The sequence below is a fragment of the Telmatherina bonti genome (genome assembly GCF_933228915.1).
Source record: "Telmatherina bonti genome assembly, chromosome: 3".
NCBI lineage: Eukaryota > Metazoa > Chordata > Actinopteri > Atheriniformes > Telmatherinidae > Telmatherina > Telmatherina bonti.
The window spans coordinates 25,291,723-25,312,019 of NC_136621.1; the positions used below are offsets into that span (position 1 = coordinate 25,291,723).

The 20,297-nt window shown below is 38.6% G+C and overlaps 1 protein-coding gene across 1 annotated transcript in view; it reads right to left on the minus strand.

The window, feature by feature from the left end:
• The window catches only part of LOC306774736 (protein sidekick-1-like), a gene marked incomplete at its 3' end in the record, with an annotated part of 268,973 nt that overhangs the window by 95,983 nt on the left and 152,693 nt on the right, over positions 1–20,297 (minus strand). Inside the window, exon 6 of the mRNA XM_079264893.1 lies at positions 5,401–5,427. Coding sequence (XP_079121019.1) covers positions 5,401–5,427 — 27 coding nt within the window. The remainder of the gene's footprint in view (positions 1–5,400; positions 5,428–20,297) is intronic.

The following is a 20,297-nucleotide window of genomic DNA, read 5'->3' on the forward strand; positions in this document are numbered from 1 at the left end:
TAACCTATTATATATGATCATGTGTCTGAGGGGAGAACATTGTCAAATCAGGACAGAAGGAATACTAGTGTGACAAAGGAGAACACTTAAGAAAAGGGCTTGATAGAAAAGAAACAGTGGATTGTATGCAAATGGAAAAAAGAGTAGGGGAGGACTGTGCACATGGTCTTCCTCTTCGTGTGACGGACATGATGATCGAAATAAAGGTTAAGGCAAAATGTCATATGGTTGTGTGATCTGCACTTTTCTCTTCGTCAGTGTGTTTACACTCCTCAATTCTCTAAGGGAATTCATCATTTTGTCTAATCTGGATCTCTTGTTTCCCGCTGCAAATCTCTCCTCCCCTCTTCACTATCATCCTCTTTATCTTCTCATTTTAGTCGTTTACACTGAGATTATTAAATTAATCTTCTTCAACTTAAACAAGGAGACATATCTAAACTGGCAGAGAAGCTTGTTATTTGTGATTATGCAAGCTGTGGCAGCTAAAAGGCACCCTTGCAAAAACTCTGCAATAAGAGCCCAGAAGTTTGAATTAACTCTACGGGATTCCTCATTTAAAAAATGAGAAACACCATGTGGTTGAGAGAAGGAAAGTAGGAGTGATGGAGAGAGGGATGATAAAAAAAAAACTCCACATGGGGTGTAGGATAACGAAGTGATATCAGAACAACAACTTGAGGCTAAAAAGTTTCATCAAAGAAAGTAGCAAGATACAAAGATGGGTAGTTAAATCAGTAACCCCCCCCTCAAAAAAAAAAAAAAAAAAAGCGATAATAGGGTACGAAGAAAAAGAAAAAAAAAACAAAAAAACATAATCCCTGTCAGCTTCCTTCAAGTGTGTGTGTTCCAGCATGCTCATCAATGTGGGTAAAATGTAGCACCAAAGAGCCAGTGAGGCATTGCAATGTTACAATCCTCTCGTCAGTGCAATCATTGCTGATTGACAGAAAAGTGCTGCTGAGGTGACACAGCTGTGTGAGGGTGTGTGAGCGAGTGTGTCATTCAGCTGGAAACTGAAAAAAATGCATGTTGAATCAAGGATTGGAATGATGAAAAAAGGGGTTGGTTAAAAAGATTGGTGCTGTTTTCAGACAGAAATGAGATAGAGAGGCAGAGACAAGGATGGGCCAGAGATAGAGATGAAAGGCTATTCCATCCACAGATTACAATATAATCCATCTCTGAATGGATTCTTTCAGATTACACCCTGTTCTCTTATTAAATCTGCCAGTCAACTCTAAATAGTGTCAGCGAGCCAACCTGAGTGTGTGTATGATCCTTCTGTGAGTGTGGATCTGTGTGTTTTAATTCATCCTCGAGAGCAGAGGCATTGGATGAAGGCTCAGCACACATACATCCATCTGTGCATATGCACACACAAAAATGCACACAGGGGAAGGCTCCTGTTAGCTGACCGCATATTAATAAAGTTGTCAGATTTGTGTGTGCAGGGTTCACGACCTAACACATGCATATAACACACACATCAGGCTGCATACACAGCGCAGACAAAAAAAAAGTTTGGGTTAGATTCTGAGAAAGATAGCAAAAAAAGAGAAGAAATCAAGAGAAGAAACTTGATTATTAGAGTTAAAAAGAAATCTTCTAAAATCTTTCACTGAATTTTATTGCAGACTATTAAAAAAATAAACTGAGAGGAGGTGATGATTATTTGCTGATCTGTCTTGTACTGCCTTTGTGTGTGAGGGTTAGGTGAGGGTTTTTGTGTGTCACTGTGTTCATTAATGGTGCATGCTGACAGCTAAGTGTCATCATCAGAGTACACTTGCCTTCAAATGCCAGTATATAACCACAAACCAAAACATGCCACATGCTCACACTCAAGACACACACGATGTCATAACCACAGCAAGAGTTGAGGAAGCAAACCCCCAGGGGAGACAGACACTCACAATTGGAAGCAGAGAGAGGACGGAGAAAGGTGCCTGGTTTTAAATATACATCTTTTCCTTCAGCTGCCAAACTTTCTACCTATCTTTGTCATCACTGCACACAAGTAGTGGAAGGAGAAGATGGAAAGACAGTGGAGAGAACAGAGGTGCAAAAGATAGAAACATGTAGCAGTAACTGTGAGGAAGAGCAGGAGTTATTCTCCTGAGACTGTTCAATATTTTATTTTTTGAATATCACATTTGTTCAGGTTTTTAAGCTGTTTGACGAGACCTAAAATGACATGTCGAGGCAACAAAATAAATATTTTCTCAATTACCACACAACATCCTTTACATGTGTGGCACAACATCATGTCCATAAATCCAAATAAAAAACCTCAAATACACATCTGCAAATGGTTACTGCTCTTCAATGGATCAAAAGACAGACTGTGAGTAACAGAACAATGCAGTTATAAGGCTGTGTCCATGAAGGAACATTGTATCTGGGCTTTTGTATTTGCTTTAACTTTGATATAACTGCACTGAGGAACTGCTGCTGCCATCAAAGTGAACTCAATTCAAGCTGAAGGAACAGCATTGAGTGTGTAAAATAGCTGCCATAACATCACTGACTGTTTTTCACAATCACATTCTAAAACGCAATTTTAACATTTTGGTCGTTATGATCTTGTTATCTAAATTATGTGCAGCAGTGTAACCTCGTCTAAAAGCAGCCCCATTAACAAAAACTGAATAACATTCTATCAGATAAGATATGACAATAGTGATTAAGACAACAGAGATGTTTAGAGAGGTTGCAAAGTATCCAGTAAAGGTTATTTTCTCAAAGATTTCTGTTTGTAAGGACAAGAGTCGTTGGTTGTTTCAGACCTTCCAAATCGGCTTTTTGAGAGGAGAGGTTACGTCCATTCTTTTATGCAGTTTCCATAGGTATTAGACATTATTAATAAGACAGCAAGACATAAAAGATAAATGTCACTGTGTGAGCCTTGCCAGTTCAGTCAGGTTGAGTCTGTATAGCCAATAGACCTTTTTCATTTTGCGGTGTTCCTAAGCCCTCCGCGCTCTGCTCATTCTCTGAACGCCTGGAGGCTGCGCTGTCACCTGCTGCTACTACAATTGCTGCTACTGTTCACATTTCAAAAGCCCCATGCTCACCTCAGAATACGTTTTAGGTTTACTGCAAGTCAGTGTTTTCGATAGAGGAAGCTACTGGTGTTGCTGCCCGTATCCTGCAGAGTTAGATGTGGCTGTGAGGAGAAATGTGGCGCTGATCGACAAAATATCAACGCTGTGTCCAATCTTTTCTATGTGGTTTAGTATAGTTAAAAATGCAACATGGGGAGAAATAGGGGGTGTGAGAGGGTTAGCTGTTTAAGTGATGTAGCAGTGTAAAAAAAAAAAAATCGCCCAAATAGATTTAAACTGATGTTGTCTATTGCATTTCTAGTTGTTCCTCATTGCTCAAGTAAACTGAATTGACAGTATGCTGTACAAACATTGGGGCTTTCTGGCCAAAAGTACAAAAGTAATGTATTTGAAAGATACAGTATTTTCCTCTGCCTCATGGTTCAATATACTTCAGTTGCAGTGGCCAGTTTCTGAGATGGTCAGCTGATGCTTTCTTCCCCTTTTTGAGTTACTGACACCAGTTTGCTTAATGTTTTGTTGTCTAGGTAAAGAGGAAATTTGTATCATATGTAGGCTACTGTATTTATGCTGATTTCTCTTTTGTACTATGAAATTACATTCAATTGAGACCTGCTCATTAACAAGTCAGTTAGTTTGCAGAAATCTGATTCCCAACATAATTTTTCAGTATTATTATAGAAAAAAAATTATAACTTCCAAATGCATTAAGTCTTGTTTTTTTTTTTTTGTTTTTTTTTTTGGAAAACATATGCAGTTAATTTTATGAAGGACTACTGATAATATAATGGGTTGTAATACTGAAACCTATTTAAACTATATGTTTTAAAAAACTGAGGTATAATTTCAGGAAGTGATCCTATAGTCTGAGTATAAAACACTAATCTGAATTCAGAACTCTGTGGATAGATCAGACAAAAGGCTACAAAGAACACAATACTGTATCCAACACATGATGTCAGCTATGTATTCTCTATATCTGTGTAACAATGCTGAAAGCAATAGGAACATATTACTTTAGTTTTGTCATGACTCCCGGGGACTAACTCTGCCCACAGCTTTAACTCTACCCCCATAAAAGTTCACTCGAAGCATGCGCCTTAAACAGGAATAGTGATTGATTTCCAAAAATATCATGGTGTTTACACAATTCCTCAAAAACAGCAATTTTTATTCCTGTAGGAACGGGTAGGGGTTTGGCCAAAACAGGCTAAAAACCCCAGCCCACTTCGGAAACTTTCTTCTCAAGGTCTACTTTCAGCTAGAAACATCATTCAAAGTTAATTGGATTATGACGATACAATCTTAACTGACTGAAAGGACATCTTCATATTCATTTTACAGTTTTGACAAAATCACAGGTTACGGGAAAAAAAAATCAGAAAATGTAGCTGTAAATGTTTTGCTCGGATACTTTCTTGTACATACAAAAATTATATATCAAAACAGAGGAATTTCAGTTGGCTTCAAATGAACTGTGGGTCTGAAAGAGCTGGAACTTACAGATTTTGAGCAATATGGCTCTAAGGGTCTGACAGGCTCCTTCTCTCCCAATTACTTGTTTGACTTTTCAACTAAAGTGGAGGTACAATGGTTACTAAATCCTCTCAGAAATGTTGCACAAAGAGCAAAAAGACCAGACAGAAAGCCAAGGGAAATAACTGGTTTGGTAGTTGCTGAACGTTCCCCTGGTGTTTTAGCTCACGTAGTCTAGCAGCTGCCATATAAATGCAGCCAGTCCAACTTCAAACCCAAGATCCCCTTGACCCATGCAAATGATAGGGGCTTAAAAATAAACCATCCCTTTTGTTATACGTTCATATAAACCTCAAATGAAGGCCACAATACAACATTTCAATGCATTTGTCTTATGCAACATTTGGCTCAACTTGGGTTTAGTTTAATAAAATCAATTTTAAACAATCCCCCTGCAATTTTATATTATGCTTCATATGGTTGAAGGCGGAGCTAAACCTAGTGCAATTTGCAGGGCAGGGACTGTAGATGCAACGTTAAATATAGTAGTCTGAAAAGCATGTGGAAAACAATCACATAAAAATCTAGAAACAGATTGTAATAGATACTGACACTTCAAACTTAATTTAATTCATTTTCATGTCATCTTGAGCCAGTCAGAAATGTTTTGTCATTATAGGGCAGAAACTGTTAAAGTTCATTGGTACACCAATCCCTGCCGCCTTGGAAACTTCTTGCTTTGACCTTGCATGGGGGGTGGGGGTGGGGTCATGGCAGCATTTGTTTCTGTTTAAGTAAAGTGAAGAAGAGTGAGAGAAAACAGTGGAGATAATGAAAATGTAGATGGGCCCTTTACCTGTTGACCCGTGCTTTTTCTTGTCAACTGTCTGTCAGACGAAAAAAAAAAAGTCAGAACAAAGGATAGATAGGTAGTGGACCAGGGGGGGAAATGGGAGATATAATTTAGATTTGTAGTATTTCCTCCAGGTGCTGAAGAAAGACGCATTTAGCTAATGCACAGAAGAGAAGCAAAGCAAAACACAGGCTTTCACAAATCAACAACTAAATGGCATCTTAGAGTTTGGAAAGAAACCCGTATGAGCATGTTTTTTTTCTTTTTTTTACTGAGATGGAGAAAAACAAGTACAGACAGAAAGCGAAAAACAGACAAATGGACGACAAGGAGGAAGAGACAGACAGGGAGAGAGGACGTTATGTTATCACGGACTCCAGAGGAAGACAAACTGTTTGCAGCCCATCTATCAACTGCCAGCCACTAAGGTTTGCCTCTCATTCAATCCTTTATTTTCCCCCTCTATCTTTCTGTTTGCCATTCTCCCTGTATTTGTCATAAGTTTGGAGGTGGCAAGACAGTGAAAAAAGGATGGTGGTGACATTCTCCTGGCAGAAAATCCACATTCTCCTATCAATGCACTACCTTTTTGTGCTTCTATTCAGCCACTCAGTCAAGTTTTGAAATTTGGAAAATGTGTTTGTGTGCAGGTGTTTTAAAGTGCATTTGTGAGAACATCTGGGTTCGCCAAACATGAGTCTGAGCCTTAAAAGTACAATCTGGTCATTTAGCAATGTATTCAGTTCAGACACTGAAGTACCTGTGTATTAACTTCAATACCCAGAAGATCAGGCAAAGCCTTTGTACACCCAGTTTATATTTATTTTTCAATGTTGCTCCAAGTTAAAATACAAAATAGTGATTCAAAAACTTTTGCCTGTTGTCAAAGTTTTTGTAAATAATGCTTTTTTGCATTTTTTCTTTCATTAATCAAGTGCCTTTTAAGAATTTTCTATGTGCTCAGAACTGATGTATTAACAAACATTCAAAACGGCATCGAACAAGTGGATTAGCTTCGCTTTCCAGCACCAATCACAGGACAGAATTCAGAGTTTCTTGTACTGGAAAAATAAGTGGTAATTAATAATGCGTGGTGCTTGCATTGCCAGCAGAGTGTCAGATTCCAACAGCTTTATTCATTCCAGTTTTACAGTATTAGTTGCATGAAAACAACACTCAGCATCAAAATGCAGATATCAAACCAGTGGTGAGAGATTAGCAGCTTCAGAGACTGACATCTGAGCAAGACCACTGTCAACACGAATGAGCCAGTATGAAAAAAAATTATGAATATAATGAGTCATTCAGTCAATAAATAAATCATAGCCGAATTCATTCTTTCGGTTTATCCGCTGACAGTTACTTTTTTTATGCTGCAGCTAAAATGCAAATGGCAGTGGAACAAAATAATTCGAGTATGTGTTTGTTTTCCTTGGCAGGACACACCAGAGCTGTCCAATTGACATTATGATGAATTCAAGAGAGAACTTGGTTATTAATATCCTAAAAATCCACCAGTGAACAAGATAATGCTGCACCTCTTCATGAGGTGATAAAACTGTTCTTGCTCTTGATGCCAGACTGAATTGGTCAAGGTTTTACTTTTGTTTTCTTACTGTGGAAATAAATCAAAGAACCACGAAATCATCTTCACTGCTTCAATGTATATTAACGTTGCAACTATCTCAAACAGATTAATATTTGTTAGCTTTCTGAGCAAATCAGGGCTGCACAATATAAAAAATACTATTGCGATTTTTTCTACACCTGCGGTTTTCATTGCGAAATGAAAAAATACAGGAATTTTCAGCAGATGACTTGAAAAGGACTTCAAATTATGTTGCACATCTTGCGCTGATCTCACATCTTTTTGTTAATGCAACAACTATTGTTTAGTCTGTATTTGTGAGTTATTCTTATTGTTTATTGGCTTGTTATTATTGTGCTAGATCCTGAGTAAATGGTTTTGTTCTATCATGTCTCATTAATGACAACTCGTGTTGAAGAAGTCGTAAATGAAAATGGACAGGCCCCTCACGTCTGCAGGTCGTAGATGGACAGATGTACAAGTGAACATAAAGAGTTCATCTGCCTCCTACATTGTAGGACGTGTGATGTGACTATTGCTCACATGTACATTGCAATGATGAAGCTCAAACATACATTTTGCAGCCCTGATGTTTGGAGGTCAACTAAGACTCTCAGTTGCACCTGGCTGCAAAGGGCAACAGTGTCCACTGAACATGTCCTAAGAAATAAAGACAATCCAGTATAAATAAGTGCGGCATAACTTTTATCGCTGGAGCAACTGAACAGAAACATGATATAAGCAGATTAAGCTGTTTCAGTAATAATTTTTATGCAGCTCAGCATTATTTGCATCAGTAGTTCCACTTGAATTTGTTCATACCAACCATATGGAATAAAGGGGTGTTCTTGACAAAAATGCTGTCAGATCTGTGCGAGTCCTCCAGCAGATGCCCCGGCCGATCAACCATTTTAAATGGAGTGAAAACAAGGTCTATCTGGCTGGTTGCCCAGCTGGTAAATGGTGCGGATCAACTAACCAACCTGCATCATTTGAAGAATTTCATCTCATAAATGTTTAAAAACACAACACTGAAAAATTAATGTTTTTCTCTTAATTTAAGAAACATCAGGCACCTCATAGGAAAAAAAAAACAAACCTGAAAGTGGACTGTTTTTAAAGCTTTCTGAGTGTTTTCATGAAAGCCATGCTCCTTTTAAGTCCATTATAATTCAAACCCTGCTATTCACAAAGAACTATAAAGACTATACTCTGGTTAACAAGAGTCATTCTGTGAGACTGCCTTGTGTTATTTCTGTAGGTGATGACGAACATCCTGATGTCTTCCTTCAACATGAATAGCCTACGAAAGGGCATTTCATGCAACTTCTTTGGACTCTGTAATTATTGGTATGTATTTTTTTGCTGTTATGTGTCTCAAGTCTCACCTTTATCACACACCAAGATTTCACAGTGAAATAAGTGTGATAAACTAACAAGTTTAATAATTTTTTTTTTACTTTATCACTGCGGTGTACTAATATTTCATCAGCTGATTATGCTCCGATCGATTTTTACCAAAACAGACATCTTTTTTTCATTGTGACACTCATCTTTCAGGATTCCCCCTGACTGCATGGCATGCCTGGTTCTTGCCTCAGCAGAGCTGTGTGTATCCACATGTTAAAGTCATGTATAGGTTCTCTGTGGGTCAGCTGGGGATTGCAACATTTCGCCTTTGTGGATTTTGCCTTCCCCCAAATAGCTGTTGGAATACTAGGGCGAAGTGTGGACAAACTTTTTTTCTACATCATAAATAAGACTCTTTAAGATGTCATGTAGCCTTTTACTTTTCAACCAAATCACACAGATTTTTGATCAAATGTTGGCAAAGTTGTTGTTTCAACATCTTTTTAATGAAATTGTGCTGGGTGGGTACCTGGCCTGAAAGTTGAGAAAAGTTTGAGATCACTTAATGCAAAAAATCAAAACACTGTATTGGATCAAAGAAGCAAACAAGCTAACAAAACAAAATCAAGTGAAATGGACTAAACCCACACAAGAATCTCAGCAAGAATGCAAAAAAGCAAGCCACATGTCTAAAACATTGTGCATGCAGAGCCGGTGTTATTATACAAGCAAGTGATCATCACAATAGAAAGTATTGATCTTTTTCCTGTTTAGCCTGCTTTGTCTAAGGCGGACTGATGAATAAAAACGATTTGTGACATTTCTGCTAAAAAATCCTTATGCTGGTCTCAGTGACTTTTGAACACAACTACAGAGTTGAAAACACCTCTGCGAAATTATTTCAATAAAAGCAGAGTCGTATAACCTTCATTGCAAGAATGTTTTAGATTGTGTTAGTTTTAGCTGGATGAATTGGATATTGAGCATATACAGTGATGACAGAAACGTTTAAGATCTGTTAAGTTTCTTCAGTTTATTATTATTTTTTTTTACATTTATAAATAGATTTAACTTCTTTCTTTCATCTATTGTAACATTTCTTACCTCAATGACAAGGCAAAACCATATCTTTTGGATTCTTGTGTAAATTAATAAAATTGAAAGGACTGAAATATCACATTTCAATCTCTTTATTTCTTGGATTCATTACTTCACAAGTACTTCAGGCTGACCTCTTCAAGTCTTTTTGATCCTCCAAGCATGCTGTTGCTTTAGAAGCTTATCCTATTGTTCCGCAAGTGCAAATAGGATGCGTCACACACAGCCATCTTCAGGTCTCTGGCAGTACGTTGCTGAACCCAGATCCAGACTGTAGCTCAATCACTCCAGGGGAGAGAGAGTTCCTCAAGCTATTCTTGTCTTTATGCTGGAGGCCATTGTCTCATTGAAATGTAAACCTTCGTTGCAGCCTGAGATGTCGAATGGTCTGTAGAATGTTTCTGTTCAGAACTGTTCTATATTTTTCTGAATCCATCTTTCAGTCTACCCTGATTAGTCTTGAACCCCCGTCACAGAGAATTTATGCCCATAGATGGACACTGTCATCTCTGTGTTTGAATGAGGCAATATGAATGAGGTTATGCACAGTAACCATTAATGAAGGGAATTATGGCCAAATTGGTTATTTATGTTAGAAAAATGATCTTTTTATGATCTGAGAGACATATGATGGCCCTGGGGTTTGCTGTGGTATCAATTGGACTGTTTTTAGGGGCTGATCAATGCTATTTAGGGCACCTTGCATATTATTGAAGTTCTGATTTCTCTTCAATAATTGTCTACTCTTTGCAAGGTGCACTACTGCAGTGGTTTCAGTTTTGTTTATTCTTTGTTAACTTTTACACATGGTTTGCCTCGGTGCATTGTTGTGGACAAATTTTATTGAGGACTGGATGTCTGAGTACTGTCCAGTAAAGCAGTGGTTCTTAAACTTTTTAACCCCAAGATAACATAAGCTAGTGTTTGCACAACCTTCTCTCATTCACCTGTCAAATGCCAGCTGATTTGAATCAGTTGATTAACGCATTGCTATGGTGACACCCATAACAGAGTGATGAAAGTAAGGGATAATGCCCAATGAGGTGTCCATTATCAGAAATTAATGCACAATGTGGAGATGTAAACCCTCCAATGCCAAGCGGAGAATGGTGACCTCTGGTCTGATGGTCTGATCTGATTATGGACACCTCAGAGGGCATTGTCCCACTTTTACCAAGGTCACTCACAAAGGAAATAATATAAGTTTAATCACTAATGTTGTTTTTACTGTTAAGATAATGAATTAAACAAGAAGCTGAGCAGATTATCTAATGTCTCTTGTTGTGGTGTTGCTAAGGTAACAGCCGTTGACATCACCTGCAGCTTGTTCGATAGCAGATACTACTGCAACAAATCACCAATGATGCTGAAATATGATAGTGTTGCAGGATGTGTTTGACTGTGTAGTCCAGGGAGCTCAGTGTGTATGAACGTGAGCGAGAGTGAGCACATGGCGTGCTGTCAGGTGATCGAGCCTGAAAGATAAGAGTGTTGAACGGAAGTGCGACCCCCACTCCTTTTTACGGATTCCAATGAAAATATGGTGATTTTCTGAAAATGCATTTTTCTTTAAAATATGAAAGAAATCGGGGAGGACGTGCGATGGTTGGTTTCAATAATAGCATGACCAAATTCGGTCGTGGAAAAATCTAAATGCGAACAGCACGGACCTTTTTAATTCTTGAACATCACTGCGAAATTGGCGTAATCACTGGAGCATTAATGCAGAGAAACACATGCATTGTCCACTGCACCGCTGCAGGGTGACGTCAGAGCTGCTCTGTCCCTCTTTGAGAGATCTGGAGCTTCATCAAAAACTAACTGATTAAATATTATTTAATACGGTTGAAACAATATGATAGATATTTTATCTGCAGTGACCGATTTCAACGAACGATCTCGGTAGAACATGAACATATTACAATACTGAGATGGTGAAGGATCCGGAGACTTTTTTCTTTTCTCCCTTTTCTATTCCGGTTATTGTTCAACCGATGGTCTAAATTAACCTGAAAAAAATAAAATAAATTAAAAACTGCTAGATAACATACATTCATTAGTAAGCATGGGCCACTGTTTGACAGTCCTTCCAGATATTCTTTCTGCTTTCTGTTTTGTTCGTCTGTTGCTAACCTTTCTGTTGCCATGGCTACCAACTGGCATTTGAGCCAGCGCAATGATTTAGAATTATTGGGCTATTTGACGGACCTTTTTTTTTAACTGGTGTCCTATATCGCTTTTTGACGGACACCCTGCAACCAATCAGAATTGAGTATTTACTCAGACCATGGTATAATGGTGATTTAACTTTCCGATATGTGCGTATAAACGAAAGTTTTAGAAGTTTCACGGGCTATGGTATAAATGCTAATCTCATTGAGACTATTGCATCATTGGATAACAGTCTGATAGTGGAGGCAGTGAAAGTCTTAGAAGAAAAGACAGCAGCCAGTCCTTCTAGGACTGAGTTTTGCTCTACTTTTCTTTTGATATTGGTAATGAGGCTTAGCTGTTAGCATTAAAACCGCATACAAAACCAAAACATTTTTCAACACTTTTTGTTAACAAACCCAAATAACGCTGTCTAACAAGATTAAATTTTGTGCAGTTAAGCAGCAGTATTGATAAATATATTAATTTAGAGAGTCTGAAAGAGGGGTCAGCATGAACACACAGATACACATGAATAATAAAAACAGATGCAAAAAAACAGGAACGTGCAGGATTTGGTCTGGAGGGCACAGTAATGTTTGAGTGTATTCAAATGATGTGTCACTCTTAGTCATCATCAGTTTCAAACAGGCGCAGAGAAACAAATGGGATATCAGGGGACAGCACAGAGAGCGCAAATGTATGCAAGTGTGCACACAACAAAACAAAGCATCTGATGTTCCTACGGCTGAATGCATTTTACAGTAACTTTCTTGTTCCTCATTGTTTTCAGAATCACTATGAAATGGCCTGAATTATTCAACATCCTAATCAATGAGTTTGCATGATTCACAGGAGATAAAATGACTCCGAGTAGGTGGGTCTGTCCAGTTTAGCCTTACCCTTATACAGAACAGCCCATAACTTAATATTATGGTTGCTTTTAATGTTATGTGTTTAGAATACAGTGAGAAATGGTAAAAAGATATTAGTGTGTGCCTATGCTTGTCCGAGTTCATTTGTATTCATAAATTCATTGTTATGTATTTAGATGCCTGAAGGACCTCCAAACATGCAGGTCACTATGTCCTCTGTGTGTGCTTGTCATTTATGTGCATGTTGTTGCACAACAGGGTGTTTATGTGTTTGTTTGTAATAGGAAATATATATATCATTGTGCTGGCATTGTAATTAAACAATCTTTGTTGTTTTATTGCGTGTGCATGTCCCTGCCGCTGTGTGTGCCATGTCTCACTGTGTACCTCCTGAAATGACCTGCTCAGGTGCTGACCCTTCAATGCCCAGCTGTAGATCACCTATTCTGCAACACCCTGAGACCCTCCATGACTCACGACTCCCCACCCAGTCAGCCACACACACAAACAGTCCCATGGGGCACTCCTTTTTACTTCCCATCTACATGCAACGAGACACCTCTCACTTGTGATGACGATCTATTCTCCTGCTCAGCCATTCTTTGTTGTTCCCATCTATGCACACTGACATCAACTGGCACATTTCCCTGAGCAAAACAGGACTTTTTTTTTAAGCAGAGCATTTCAGTTCCTTTTCTTCTCTCAGCTGTTTTAAACCTTGAGTTTAACCCCCCCCTAAAAAACTCACTATTCCAATTTAACCTGTCAGTCTAACTCCATTCTCTTTGTTCCCTTTGACTGCTCTAAAACACATGCACACACACAGGCATACGCCTATTTAAAATGTTTTTTCAGTGGCTATAGAAATGTAATGTTCCAATTTCCAATACTGAGTCATTTACAGCCAGACTCACAGATCCATTTACACACTCAGACAGTCCAGTAAAATAACAAGCTGGACAAAGTGTACTTTGGTCCCGATGGACCAAGATGCTATAATTTGACATTACATTTAGTTCTTATACTCACATCCAGCAGTGTCTCTCATTTTTAAACTGGGCACAACAGAACACAGTTATCATTTATATTTGTCATGCAAACACGCTAAGCAAGCAGGTTTGCGTGACAATCTTAAGTTGTTGTACAACCCTCCACTCTTCTTCTTCCCTCATTTTGAGCCAGCTCTTGTTACAGGCTAAGAATCTCTTTCCATCTTTAAATGTGAACCTGGGAAGGTTACAACTTCCTGCTGTCTGCCTGTCTTCACCAAGCTCAAGCATCAGCTGACCTTTCCAATTTACCATGTCAATCATGCTCTACCAACCCCCTTCCCATACACACACACAAACATAAAGTCTCTATGCACAGCACAGTTTTTTGCACATTCACAAGTAAAAATTGGTGTCAATCACTGTATGGAATCCAAAATGTCACCAGATTTTGACCTTCTCTTTGTAAGTTAAAAAAAAATACAACAAAAAAACTGCAATAATCAGTTTTTAATTTTTCTCTATGTGCAAGCTTTCTTCCCTTTGATTCTGAATTAATTTGTTCTCCTCCTTCTACCTTTTTATACTTCTGCATTATTTTTGCCTAAACAGATACCAGTATTCAAATGTGCTCTTGAGATACAAGCTCAACATTCCCCTGTCAAACATTATGTCTTAGCACAAGAGAGCACAAAATACAAATATATTAAGCAGGGAAAATCAAAACAATAAAGTAAAAAATAACTACAAGTACAAAGTGGGAATATATAACAGAATAAAACATAAAAGTTACATTAATATAAAAGAGCTACATGTGTAGGTATTCAACTCATAGTGAGATTTTAATGATCGCAGGAAAATGACATTTCATTTCCTATTCAATAGAAATGATCCACTTCTGCAAGTTTGGTCCTGTGATGGCAGAAAGAGGAAAAGAGCCTCTGATCATACAGGAGAAAAGTAACAATATTAGAAAGCAAGTAGGGAATGAAACAAATCACTGGTAATTGAAAGTTGAAGTAAAAAGGTGGTGTTCAAAAAGGCTGTAATGTGCTACAGCTGTGCGTGTGTGTTTCCCTGTCCTGTAGCCATCACCTCAGGGTGAAATACCAGATGGGGAAGGAACCACAAGAGAGAAAAACAGGAGAGCATCATTATTAAATCATGTTGTTTTCCTTTTTTTCTCCTCTTCATCCAGAATGCTGTAGGATAATCACCTATTACACTCTGTCTCTATTGTTATCTAATCTTTTACTTTATGTTCCTCAGTCCGTCGCCTTTGTCACACCAAGCTGAACAACTGTGCCTACGACACCAGTGGTATGAGTAAATGAAGCTCAGCTATAAGGAGATACTGAATTTTAAATGCCCCCTTTAACAACAAGTCATTTTCCAGCTGAACATTCACTGCTCCCCGAGTAGCTTCTACTTGACACAATCTGTTCATTTTCTACACGACAGTGAGTAAAGGGACGAAGCCTGGAGGAAAATGACGGATCAACAAAGGGTAACATGTCCTGGCATTTCCTTGGGCGTTGCGTGGAAGGGTAAGGCTCCCTCACAAACTCAGTTTTTGGAGCAGAACAAAATCATGAATAGTATACAAGGGGTTTATTGATGGCCTTTGGGAAATTCTCTTCGAAAACCAAGCTTAATCTCATACTGCAAGATTTCTAAAGGACAGAGAACTCTTACAAAAAAAATACATTATTACAAATAAATACAGCATTACTGCTTTCTTTTCTGTCCCTGTCAAAAGGACACCATCAACATTATGACTGTTAGTCTAGATCAGGCAAAATATTTTTTTACTTTTAGTACTATGACACACATTCACCGTCACACTAATACAGAAAATACCAACCCAGATTGGATTTCTTTAGCATTATTGATTTTTGTTTGCTTGTTTTTCCACAGAAACAAAAAATGTACAAAACTCTCCAAGAGGCTTGTGTGCCTTTAAAACAGTGGTGACTGAAGTTGGTCCTCAAGGGCCGCAGACCTGCAATTTTTCAGTGTGTCCCTGTTCCAAAACAGCTGGCTTTGATTAAATGGATCCAACAGCCAATGAAGTTCTGCACAGTGAGGGATTACTTTGAGTCAGGTGTGTTGTAACAGGGATACATGGAAAACCTGCAGGATTGTGGCTCTCGAGGACTGGAGCTGGGCACCCATGCTCTAAAATGTACACCATGTAGCCACATATAGACTATAAATCTATTTCACACAGATGCTTTCATTACAGTTTATTAATGTATTTATTCCAAATAATCTTTTATCTTAAAACCAGCTAACTTTCTATTTGTTTAAATGACCTCATGTGTTGGTTATATTTCACTGGGAGACATTGTGTAACAGCGGCTTATTCATATCATGGGAAAGACAGGAACCACAAAGCCATCAGAGATAAAGCAATTTATACAGCACTACAGCTGCATGAAGATCACAGAGGTGGTAATAAATTACAAAGGAACCAAGGCGTTCAAGGTCTACACAGAGGGGTGAGGGTGGGATTGTTCCTTGGATTAAGACTGTTATCAGAATCCCATGCACCCTCCCCCCCACCACCACCCCCCGCCCCAACCTACCAAAAAGAAAAACTAGAATCTGGCCTTTCAAATCATTATGTACATAAACAGATAGTAAGAGTTAGCCAAAGACAAGTAACTAAACAAATTTGAAGTAAAAACATTATTTATGTCAAACCAGAATACCTGCACAGCCATTTGTATTGGTATAGAACAGCAGGGAAACAGCAGCTAATCCTCTCATGTGAAGACTTAATTTCCTTAAACCAATTATATTTCAAGTACAGGAAACACGAGTGTGGTGATAATCATCGCTCAGTGTCTCCACCTATAATTGTAATCTGTTTCCATGTACTGCATATAGCTCATTTAGTTGTACCTGAAGCGAAAATGCAAACAAAGCCACATTAAATCATTATGCGAATCTGCCTCCTGCTGCATAAAGAAACTAACATCTTACTTTAAAAATCACACTGACTGACTCAGTGTCTGCATTCATAAGCACAGTCTGGTGCGCCTGTGTTATGTCGCTGTATATATATTAAGTGATCCCTCAAAGGAGCAAGAACAGTTAGAGCCTGTGTCTGATTAATGGTTTAATTGATTAAGTGGCTCAGAGATTGATTGGTTGGGCCTGGCTTGAACAGATTCATTAGAGCAGTGATAGATCAGTGTGATCTGGCTGCAGCTGTTCCGCCCGGTGCTGGACAGCACGGCCTGGTAATGGACATCATCTGTCTGTGGACAACAATATGTCCACATGCACACACTAAGTGTGTGTGTGTAGTAGACATGAAGTTGCACACATCTCTCGACTTCACTCTCTGCAAACAACTAGGCAGGGGAGGGGGGGGTAAGAAGGGATGAGAAGGAGGAAAGAGAAGGATGGAAACTATTTTTGGATTAAAAGCCCTGTTGATCTATTCCTGTTTTCCGCATCCCTTTTCAATCTTCAATTTTTACACTCTGCCTCTCTTACTTGCCTCCGATCCATCTCTATCCTCCTCAAAGCTTTTACCAGTTTTGCACGCTGCTTTTTCTTTGACTTCCTCCAGAATCCATTCCCTCACTGTCCTCATGTCTTCTACGCATGACCATATCTCCCTTCTCCCTATTTGTTTCTCCACTTTTAACTATGTCTTTGTCAGTACTTCTTGCTGAAACCCAGACAAAAATAGTGCTTTACGTGCACAGCAAAAATACAGCGGGCAAGATGCGAGACACGGTAATGCAAACACACACTTACTTTTTTATGGCTGAGTATGTGGATTTGTAAATGGATGTGGAAAAACGGCTGTGCTTTCACAAGGATTCTCCCAACCAAGACAATGCAGTTGAAATCACCACCAACTCATTCACTCAGACTCATGGTGTTGGCTCATCACATTGTAGATAAACTAATGTGAAATCTGTAAATGTGAATTTAGTTGTCGACAAATGTTATTATAATGGAAAATACAAAAGATTAGTTAAATCTGCAAAATGGTAAGGTCAAATACTTAGTGTTTAAACTGGCTTTAAAACTGAGCAAACAACACCTACAGTTAAAAGCTGATTAACACATATGATGCAACAGATGCTGAAGATAAAGTGAGTAATCTTTGAGTCTTTGTGTTGAGACTGTTTGATCAACTAATATCTCTAAGGTGATGGGTTTGCTAGCAAGTTATCCAATATGTATGTTTGTATTGATGAGGGCTCAGGATTACTTTGTGGACCAGCGCACAACAAACCTTTGGAAGGATATAATCAGAGCTGTGGAATGAATCAATAATATCAAGGTACAAATCTCTGTTTGTTTCTGTGGGATAACAGTGCGTGTGAAAGTACTTCCCAAAATGAAGAATGTTTTTCAGACTAACCATGCTCAACTTGTTTTTTTGTCTTTTTTGCAAAAAGGTGCATTAAAGTGATCGTCATTCCCATTGTGACATAAAACCTTGAAAGAATCCTCTAAGGACAACTGGTGACCTCAAGAAATAAGGATAACTCAAACGAATAGGAACTATTGTAGCAGCTAACTTGTTTCAAATCTACAAAAGCGAAACACACAAAAAGAACTGCTCTTAATCATATACCTCTCCCAGTGTGAGGGCACTTCAGATGTGTTGCCATGGTAACAAAAACAGTATTAGTAAGGGCCTTCATTCTTATTTCTGATATTGTTTAAATTCTGGATTTTTATGAAGTTGTATAAAGAAATAAGTGGCTTTGTGTGCTGAGAACAACAAGAGATGCTGTCAGATAAACTGCTATGGGGGAGGATCTCCTTCACCCACAAAATAAATCTTAATTCAAAGTCTGTTAGAGCTACAGCATAGAATCTGTTACCAGAACTAATGATAAATTATAATTTCACCATATCTGCTGTTTTTGTTTTTTGGCCACAGTGCTTTACAATCACATACACATACACACAGCATAAGTAAAGCAGCCAGTGACACACACTCATCCACATATTTCCCCCCTTAGCACTTAATCATCTCCTCGCCTGTTTACCCATCCTTTATCTTTCTTCTGTTCCGTCAATCTAATCTTCCCCTTGCCGCCCTGCACCATCATTCACCAGCTCCGTTCCCCCCTCATCTCGCTTTTTCTCCTCCGTGCCTATTGCTTCAAATTAACATCTGCTGACTGGCCTGCTACTCCAATAACCTGTAACATCCAGCAAGAAGTACTGACACACAGAGTCAATCAGCATGTTTGCATGCACAATAATGTATCATTTATATTCGGCTGGAAAACTGTTTGGCATATGAACTGTGTTTCCTGCCAGGCTGCTCCGTTTGGAGTCATAGAGCCGCTTTCTTTTTTATACACTGATGAATATCAAAAATATAAAACACTAAACAAAGTGGAAAAACTGTTTGTTTTTATGCATGACAATGCTTTCACTGGAGCAAAGTGAGTATTCAGTGTATACTTCTTCACACTCACTGACTGACACCCACACACACACACTTGTAGTTGCTGGGTGTAAAGCAAGTTGCCGATAAAACACTGATGTGATTGACAGGATCATTAAAACCACAGGCACCATGCTACTTATTTCTACACTTAACGCAGGATTGAGCATCTTCTGGGTGTTGCAGGCTTGTCCATTCATTATTTCTGGATAATACAGATACCCTGTATTTCTTCAGATGTCCCACCCACTTCCACCAAAATGACTATATATTGCTACATGTAACATCCCTGTCTGCGTAATCTGTTAAACAATGCTTTGTGTTCATCCATTCATCCATTTTTTACCGCTTAGTCCAGTTAAGAGTCAGCCGGAGCCTATCCCAGCAATCACTGGGTGAGAGGCAGGGTACAGCCTGGACAGATCGCCAGTCCATCACAGCAGTCCTCTACCTTTTTAACTTCACTTGAAAGCAGACAAAGCAGTGATCTGATGATGCACTAGAAGAATGCGAGGCACATTTCTCTCCAAATTCCCAGTATAACCCTCCGTTTTACTTGTTTTGCCGTGTTTGGCATATTTATGGAAAGGAAATCTTGGCCATTGAGTGTGCAGCCAGCAGCCAATAACAGCAGGGGGTGAGAACTATAAAAACATGGCAGAGTTCAAATTCCCGTCTCAACGCTTCAGTTAATAGAGCCTGAACCGCGCATTCAAACACAGGTTTACTTTCTTCTCTGTTTGTCACTGAATAAAGTTTTCTATTTCTCTTTAACGGCTTTGGTTTGTAACCAACACACCCTGTCTTTTTCTGACTTCCTTGAAAACTACATGCCTTCTTAAAAGATTGAATAGCAAATATAGTGAAGATTTGATGCAATGTAATAAAAAAAATGCAATCTCACAGCATTAATTAACATGTAGCATCTTCTGCAAGCTAACTGTTACATTAAAGTAAACTATTATTACAGTCTATTGTTATATTAAAATAATTATTTCAGTTTCTTAAAGGGCTTCTCAGACCTTTGATAAAGTTGTTGTGTTGCAGTAAACAATTTTGTCAGGAATCTGCCATGTAGTTCTGTAAAATCCCAGCACTTTTCTGTAAATCTCCTGCCCTTGTCACCCCACAACATTTACTTGTTCATAAGTAAAGTCTTCCCATTACTATAACTTTTTGTCCATTTCCTTAGCCATACTTTGATTAACCACCCCTTGTTCCCTTCTTTTTGTCCATTGGCAATTTTATTTGTGAATGAAGGCAGTGTTAAAGACACTGACAGGGTTTACTCTGGTAAAGTTATACACGCTGGGAATACATATGTTCCATTCTAATCCTTGCCATAACATGTTAAAACAGCCCTGCAATTAAATATGGAACAAGTTAGTACAACAAGAGCATCCGTGCAGATGTGC